At 35.1% G+C, this 8,903-nt stretch overlaps 1 protein-coding gene across 6 annotated transcripts in view; it reads right to left on the bottom strand.

The window, feature by feature from the left end:
- Positions 1-2,929: 2,929 nt before the first annotated feature.
- The window catches only part of LOC129578195 (protein pellino), a 20,981-nt gene continuing 15,007 nt past the window's right edge, over positions 2,930-8,903 (bottom strand). For all 6 annotated transcript variants that reach the window (XM_055466389.1, XM_055466390.1, XM_055466387.1 and 3 more), the window contains 8 exons: positions 8,150-8,245; positions 5,918-6,149; positions 4,924-5,115; positions 4,630-4,827; positions 4,448-4,546; positions 4,197-4,350; positions 3,854-4,031; positions 2,930-3,744 (listed from right to left, as the gene is read on the bottom strand). In XM_055466389.1, coding sequence (XP_055322364.1) covers positions 3,618-3,744; positions 3,854-4,031; positions 4,197-4,350; positions 4,448-4,546; positions 4,630-4,827; positions 4,924-5,115; positions 5,918-6,149; positions 8,150-8,245 — 1,276 coding nt within the window. In that variant the 3' untranslated portion in view covers positions 2,930-3,617. The remainder of the gene's footprint in view (positions 3,745-3,853; positions 4,032-4,196; positions 4,351-4,447; positions 4,547-4,629; positions 4,828-4,923; positions 5,116-5,917; positions 6,150-8,149; positions 8,246-8,903) is intronic.

The following is an 8,903-nucleotide window of genomic DNA, read 5'->3' as shown; positions in this document are numbered from 1 at the left end:
AGTTTCTATATCACGAAATCATCGTAGCAAGTCATATGAATTCGCTGAAAATTCAAATGATAAATTTCAATGTAAAAAAATAAAAATGCTGTTTCAATTTTTTTTTCTGTTTAATTACTTATTATTCAATTTATATTCATCATTGTATAAAATAAACGTTGTTAAAGAATAATGAAGGAAAATAAATCATAACGATTTTTTTGTTTGTAGTTGACCGGCTAATCCTTACATAAAAATTAAATTAATTCTTCGGATTTTTTTCTTTGTACGGAGAAAAAAATTACAATCGAAAATTAGGACAAAACTTAAAAATGTAATTTTCTTCTTTTTATTAAATAGCTTACGCCCGCGTAAAATTAAAACTGTCAAAACGAAAATCCTTGTTTTTATTTTCTTATTTTTTCTCTCTCATTAGTTGTTATTTTCTTTAATTCGATCTTCTTACGTTGAATTTGATGAATTCGGCGGGTCATTTGAATGTTTGACCTCATTGAATGTTAATTTTCACACACACATAAATGTTCCTGAATTATCAAACAAACACAAAACAAAAGAAAATAATTCGTTTTTCTGAACGGCAGAAAATTGTGACTCTTTGCTTTTTTCCTACACTACGATTTTTACGCTTATGTATTCATAGGTGATTTTTTTTTCTCAGGTTTTACATTATTTCCTCTTTTCTTTGTTAGCTGTCATTGCTGGATTTTCATCATCCAGCTAAATGTTCATAAATCGACCACACATTAGTTTTTATTTTTATTTTAAAATCATCTTCAACTTTTACAAGCCTCTCCAAATATGTCAAAGGGTAGGGAGGAGGAGGGTATACTTAAACACTTGACGCCAATATCAATGGTTTGTTTTCAATGCAGCAAACAAGTACAGCGCAAGACAGGCAACGTGAATATTTTTTTAAATCGAAAATGAAAGTGTTTCCACTGAGATCTATTTTGGCTGTGTGTCGCGCTTTCTTGTCATCCAAACGCCAAATGTGTACCGTTCAAATGTTTACTGCTTCATTGAATGTAGATTTCAAAAAATGCAATTAAACTTTTTCTATGCTTCATTGTAAAACGCAGCAGCGGCGGTGGCGGCGACAGCTTTATCAAAGATTTTTGTTAGAAAATTTATAATATGCTTTTGTTTGGTTAAATTTTTAGTGAGCGCACAATGAAGATGATAGAGAAATGGACTCAGTTTGCACAATCAACACAAATCCGTCAAATCAATCAAAAAAAAAAAAAATGAGCAGAGAAACGGTATTGATCGATATGAAATGTATAAATCTCTTGAGATAAATCAAATAAATCAAACTAGAAACAGAAAGAGACGAAAATATTCAATCATCTATCGTCAAATTTTCAATATGGCTATGTTATTTTTTTGTTTTGTTCTTATTTTGATCTCATTTTTTTCATTTATTTTCCGTCTCAAAAGGAATATTTTCCATTCGTGTGAACCATTTTTTGACACGATTTATTGTTTTTATTTGGTTCACTCGTTTCTTTTTCTTTCATCATTTTTCGTTCAATTTTTTTTCTTATGTTTCATTTAATTTGCTGTTGTTGTTGCATACAAACTTATTCATCGCTTCCGTCGTTTACTCTTTGTTTGTTTGAGTGTTTTAAAATTACGTTTATGAATTTACAATATCTAAATTTGATATAGTTATTTTCAATGTGAAAAGGCACCGTGAGAAAATCTATTAAATCATATAAAATCATAAACGATTTCACTAAATTTGTTTTCTTCTCTTTTAAATATGTCCATTGGATGCGGATATCAGAGATGTCGTTATGTATGTTGCAACCAGTGAGAATAATAATTAGTCAAGTTGTGTGTGTCTGTGTGTAAACTATTTGTGTAAGCCGAAGTGTGGCCAAACAAGTGAAAATCATATGCTTTTTTTGCGGTCTGTTTATTATTTTTTCTTGAAAGAGAGAGAAATAGTTGTGATTTCGAATAATTGCTACGTCATTCTATTGCAAATCATTAATTGAAATGTTACTCATTCGATTGTTGTTTGGTTTTTTTCTGCGTTTACACCATCATTTGCTCACGAGCTTCTTTCTTCTATCCTGCGATTTGCTTAGCTACTCCGTATAATTAAGTTGATTATTTAAAGGTGTACAAGTGTGTTCCGTGTTTTTTTTTCTTCTTCGTTAAATTCTCACTTGTGTTAGTTCTGTTTTTACTTTCTCAAGACAAAAGTGTGTTTTTTTTTCAGAAACGAAAGCTTTCAACAAAATGTGATGTTCAATTTGAAACGACTATATTTTTGCATCATTTTTTTCTTTGTGTCAAGGGAGAGATTCTATATGTACTTGTTGTTTTGTTACACTAATTTCAAAGCATAAATGCAATAAACATTTTATTTTACATTTTACTTTCAGTGTAAGAGTAACGCTAACAATTATTTTCAGTTTGTTATTTTGGTATTTTCATTTAAGATTATCTTTTTTTTTCGTTGAAAGATTTAAATTGTCGAAAGTTTGAAAGAGAAAAATAATGATGAAATATTCACTCTTTCCAGATGTCCACACAAACATATATGAACGTGAGAGACGTAAATGATACTTGGGAGAAGAAAATTAACACGAAAAATCTGTACATAGTTCATTTGAATATAGTGGTATTTTCGGTATTAATTCTGATGCACACTAAAACGGTCAACATGTCCTTCGACAATGTGTTGAACACTGAGCCAATTTTACACTGCAAATTTATTTACATTCATGAAGATGACGATGTCGTGTTTTATACGAATAAAATAAAAACCCATCGGAAACAAAAAGAAAATGAAAAGAAAAAAAACACATATAATAAGTAAATAATTAAACAAGAGCATTTTCAACACGAACGCTGGCTTATTGCATTTAAAAGTGTTTTTTTTTCTTCTCTTTCTGTTTCTTTTCGAGTGTGTTTCATGTTAGTTCTTTCTTTCTTCATTTTACTTCGAATTAATTCACATTTATGCTCATTTATAAGAAATGCGACGTAATAATAATAATAATAATAATAATAATAATTTTTTTGTTTAATGCATAAAGAAAATCCACAACTAACAAAGATTCATATGAATGCAACGAAACTTGTAACACAAAAATGTCATTATTTAAATACTTTTTTGGATTTGTTTTTTTCTTCTTTTCGTTCATTAGATTTGCGCCCTTTTTCTAGCCGAATGTCAATGCATTCTTCTTTGAAAGGGGTAATTGCATCACCAGTCCGATTCCAAAAACACATACAAGCGGTTCTAATGTACTTTGGATACGGCTATTTGGAATAGAACAGAAATTTCCAATGAACGACAGAAATAACGAAAGAAAAGGATGGATTGTGTGATCATTTTCTTAAATTCGATACATTTATCTTTCGTAAGTTCATGGATTTCGTGTATATGTGTCGATCGGCTCAGTTCAGTTCATCCGAATCAGTTTGTTGTAGTTTCTTCTTTCTGTTTTCATCTTTTTTTCTAAATGGTTAAACTTAAAAACGATGCACAAACCAATCATAATTGATATAACCTAAGAACGTACAAACTAAACTTGAATATGAACGAAAAAAAAAATCGATTCCAAAAAAAAACAATAATTCCATTACAATTCAGTAGCCTCTTAATCTAAATTATCTTGAAATATTAACTTTATGTATCCAGGACTGCCGTCCAATGGCGTTGCACAAAATGGACAAACTGCTTGAAAACCCATTGTTCCGTGCGGTATATCGACGTTTGCCCAATATCTGAATTTTCAGAGAAAAAGAGATTTTATGATTAATCAGACATGGGTTTTTGCGTCATGCTTTTGTTTGTTCATTGAATTGAATCGCAATTCGTAGAATCTATTCGTACTTGACTGTTTTTTCCGTAGCCATGTGACCACATGGATTAAACGCATATGTGGGTGGACCAAAGTCCACATAAAATGCTGGTTCGCAACCCATGCACAATGTCACCACGGCACCTTGTTCCAAGCACATCGGACATCTTCTTGCACCGGTCGATTTATCTTGACCCCAATCGTGATTTCCTACAGCGAACGAAAAACCAATTTTCGTACAATTTTATTTGGCATTGAGAGTAAAATTTCAATTTGCAATTGAATTTCAACATTGAAATTTCAAATAGAGATGGAATAAAGGCAAAAGCAAAAGCAAAAGAGAAAATAAAACCGCAAAATAAAAATTTCGGTTACCTTGAACATGACCACAATTTAAATAAACGTAAGGCTGATTAATGTGTTCACTTAATGTTACTTTTCGTGGTATCACAAGCGTATTCAACCCAACTGGACATTGAGGTCGGCCCTCATTAATTTTATCTACAAGCTTCTCTAAATCACGTTTCATCTGTTCGGAGCGAGAAAAAGACGAGAGTGAATTGATTTACAAGAAGTAAAAATATTATGTGGTACATTCGAATGTTGTAAGCCAATTTCTAACATACCGGTGAGTTCTTTAATCCTTCAGATGACCGCCACAACAATGTTGCACCGCATAAATCGATCAATGTACCGTCCTGTAAAATGTTTGTTTCGCCGTAGATCTATCGGAATTGAAGAAAAAAAAAAGATAAAAAAGGCTTGAGTTTGGCATTCGAAACCAAATGTGTGTTGTGAATGTGCATACAGGTTCGCCTTTTTGTTGTGCAGATCTTGATTCTCGTAAACCAAACACATCACCACCGACCGAACACTCGCGCCATGGTGTTGTTCCTGGATTTTCCGTGTTGCCGCCAACAAATTGACCTTTCGGATGCATTATCAATATCCCGTTTGTTGTTAAACCGTCTATTTCCACATTGTCTTGCCATTTAGTTGCTTTTTCCTACACAAACCAAATACATAAATAACAGTGAAATGTCATCAAATATTGTTAGACCGTACACGTATGGCAATGGTTGTTGTTCGTATTTAAACTCACCCCTAAGAATATGTTTCTACTTGAATCGAATCCGGCTGCATAAATGCGTGCTTTAGCTGGTTCACTTCGGTCAACTAAGATACGGCATGCAAACCGCGATATTGTGCTCTGCATTACTCGGGCATCCTTCTTATCACCTGGCAATGTATCCATGACAACGAAATCAATTGGTGCTTCCGACGAGCGTCCAATCTAATTGAATCCGTAGAAAACAGTTTTTTTTTTCATTTAATCAACAAAATCACAAACAGAGAATAAAAAAAAACATGAAATGACATTTCGGTTCTCTTCTCATCGAATTGACATTGAGCATATCTTTTTGCAATTTGATTCGGGAATTGGTAAATGCAATTATATGAATTGCAAATAAGCTGATTTAACATCTGTTTTGTAATGAGTATTTTATCGACTCCCCAGAGAAATGTCGAATGTCATTAGCATAAAACTCGCGTGATTAATTTGCAAATTCATACACTCATGGCATTGACGTTGTGCGAATGAACCGCTCCATTTCGTCGATTTTTCTCCCTCCATCTCTCTTTATTCCACTCTCAACAATAATCAATAAAAAACTTTGAAAAAAAAAGTTGCTACAAAAAAAAGTACAAAAATATGAATAGAATGCAGGCGGCAATGATTCACTACCCTTTGTGCGTACACAAGCACACAGCATCAACTTTGGGTGTATTCAAGGTACACGGACAAAATCACATACCACATGAATATGATTATTTGTGATACTGTGGCGGCGGCGACTGTGTTTTCAATTTGGAATCGTGCCACCCGTGTTTGCGAAAATTCGGCTTGTATACGACCGATGCTCGATGTTGCATGGATTTTCATTTGATGTTTTCCGCACCCTTTGTACATTCGGCCCAGGTGCGTCATTTCGAAGTGTTTCTCCCAGTGAAACAAACTCACTGGTATGTAACACTAGGTTTGCTAGCCGAAAATCAATGAGTGCATGAATACCATATTGCTATATATAATTTACCTGGAACATGTCTGTGTCAGCATCTTCTTTGTATTCCACGATAACCGCATGATTTCGTGACAATGTGTACGATATCGAGTGTTGATTCGCATCCAAAATTGCCTTTGATGTTTGAGGTGATTGAACTATATAGTGCCTAGATCGTCTCACACCATTCGCTTCAGCTCGTTTGTATAGTACAAATTTTGAACGTCGACGGCCTTTGTCTCCTTGTGGCAGAAATCCATTATATCTGCAATTGGGAGAATGGGAGAGAAATAGACGGAAAAGAAATTATAAGCGAAATTGATAGACGCATTAGATTGACCACAATTAAGGTGGGGTATATATGTTTCTGTTGCAATGACACGCGCGCGCTACCTTGCTTTATCAAATCGCTACAAAATGGACATGGTGTTCATTTTCTCAACCTGCCGTTTAACATTTAATTATTTGAATAGGATTCGTCAGTCGCATGCAATGCTTCAGGCGATACAAGTTGCTTCAATTTTTAGTTTAGTTTCATTTTTGTTCCTCGTTTCAATGTGTGTGTGTGTGTTTTTTTCGATGTTGTTGTTGCGGCGGTTGCTGTTCAAACACGTTTTGCCTGCATGATTTTAATGAAAGCGCCGAGTATTTCGTCACTTTCAGCTGCTGATTAAAACGACAATGTGACTACGTGCAAAATAATTGTAGTTGGGAAGCTTATGAAATTAAGTCACGCAACATGAATGTTTAATAGAAGGAAGAAACACATTCAGTGGTGACCGTTCGAACGAACGAGTCATGCTGCACATACATTTGTACAACATTCCACTAACGCTTAGTCAGTCTTGAAAATGTGCATGCGTTTTTATTATTGTTCAGCAGCTTGACAAATATCTGATTGCATTTGCCGAAGCGTGGCATGCGCGCCCATTGAATTCACATTGTGTTCGTGTATGTGAATGTTTTGGTTTTACAATTTTATTTTATTTTCCTCGTCGAGATGAGCAACCGAAATGCAAAAATATTTTCGCTGCATGCCTTTCAAGTTTCAACATAGAAAATGTTGCATCCAGGAAAATTATTTCAATGTCTTTCTCGGTTTGTGTGTTCCCAGGTCATTTCAACTGCATGGATTATTCGTTCGTTCGTTCTATTCAGTCGTCGCTGGCGTCGTCGTCGCCGTCGTTCATGGGCATGCTAATCGAAAAATACTTGGCGCTAACGTACAGCACACTCGACACACATTTTCCGTTTCACTAATAACAGTTATATTTGTTGTCGACAAGTGAATTGAATCAAAGACAAATTTGGCTTATCACTTTGACTTTTACCAAAGTCCCACTTGGCGCACTCGGCTACATTTATCTCATACACAGCTCGCTGCTCTGCTCATTGTGTGCTCTACATTCTTTTATTATTTTTGCTGTTATTGTTGTTTTTGCACCGCTGTCTAATTGTTCTTTCTATGCATTGTTTGTTTTGTTGTTGTTGTTGTTGTTGGTTGCGGAAGAGTGAGAGAACGAAAGAGCTCAAGCTCAACCATTCCCTGTTCACAAATTCGAAGAATATAGCCCGCAGTACCGGCGTCACATCGAATTTGTGACCGTGTGAATGCTGTTGTTTTCTATTTTTATACCTTCAATTTGCTCTTTCCGCCGACATGCTTTCTGTTTGCATGTGTATTGCTGCTGAGTTTTTTTCTTTCCCATTCGCGTTTAGGTTTTCTTCTCGCTTCCCATTTGCCAGTGCACAAACACACACACACACACACATACGCCATTCCGTGAAGTGCATTTTATATACCCTTCTTGTTGCACATGCATTTTAATTCTGCATATAATTTTCAGACCAGTTTTTTTCTCTCTCTCTCTTTATAACTTGCATTACTTGCCCCGATACCGATATCGAACACAATGCCTTTGTCTCTGGTTGGTTTTTTTTCGTGTTTTATTTATGTGCGCGTTGTGTGCACGTGAAAGCTTCAATATTTTATCAAAATGGGAATGGAACACGGAAAACGTCATTTAATGTCAAACACTTTATTTTTCTCACATTGAAAACGCCGCTGCTGCAATTGATTTTCATTTTTCTGAAGGATTTTGCATTTCAATCGTTTTGGACGAATAATCGATTTTGTGTGCAATTCAAGACTGGTGGCAATTAATCAGTGCAATCAATCTAAATAATTTCGGCAGGTTGCATGGAAAATGTAAGCACAGATCCGTCGTATTCGTGTTAGATCCAAATCAATTTTTCAATACATACCCTAATATCACTAACTCTCCATATTTGACTTTGGGCTTGTCAGAGCGTCCTTCTGCTTCTGGATCAGCCAGAATGGGAGACTCTGTGCCGTCCGTGCTGCAAATAGAAAAAAAAGGAAAACAATCATTATTTCAATGGCACTGGCACTGGAACAAATGACGGAAATACAGAAAAAAACACCAATAAAAACAAATACAATATGTCCTTAACAAGTATGTGCGTCACATGTGCTATTCTCAAGGGATTGCACCATGAAACGGTTTGTGGAGCTAACAAAATTGTGTGCGGGGAAATTTGGAGTCGATGCATACCACGGTCGAACTGCATCTCAAAATGATATCATATACTGAATGGTATCGACATAAACAATGTACAACATCTCATCCATCTCTATTCTCATGGTTGCAATTCATCCATTCATTTGCAGCTATTTAAACGTTTTACGGTTAAACATCGCTCTCTCTCACTCTCTCTCACACACACACACCACAATGACCTGAACCATCAATTTCCAAAGTATGTTTTAAATACTCGACTTTTTTTTCGTTAAATGTTCTCACGCAGAACAATGCACCTCAAAATACTTGCTCTGATTTCTTTTCTGCATTTCCTCGCTTTACTGAACCAATGACGAACATCAATTTACTTCACATAATTACCATTTCGCGTTCATCATTGTATATCTCTCTCTCTCTCTCTCCCTCTCCCTCTCTCTCTCTCTCTCTCTCTCTCTCTCTCTCTCTCTCTCTCTCTC

Source organism: Sitodiplosis mosellana, unplaced genomic scaffold (genome assembly GCF_009176505.1).
Source record: "Sitodiplosis mosellana isolate CC-2019 unplaced genomic scaffold, AAFC_SMos_1.0 Smas_scaffold_6226, whole genome shotgun sequence".
NCBI lineage: Eukaryota > Metazoa > Arthropoda > Insecta > Diptera > Cecidomyiidae > Sitodiplosis > Sitodiplosis mosellana.
The sequence above is the reverse complement of the archived record's forward strand: the minus strand, read 5'-3'. Positions and strand labels throughout refer to the sequence as shown.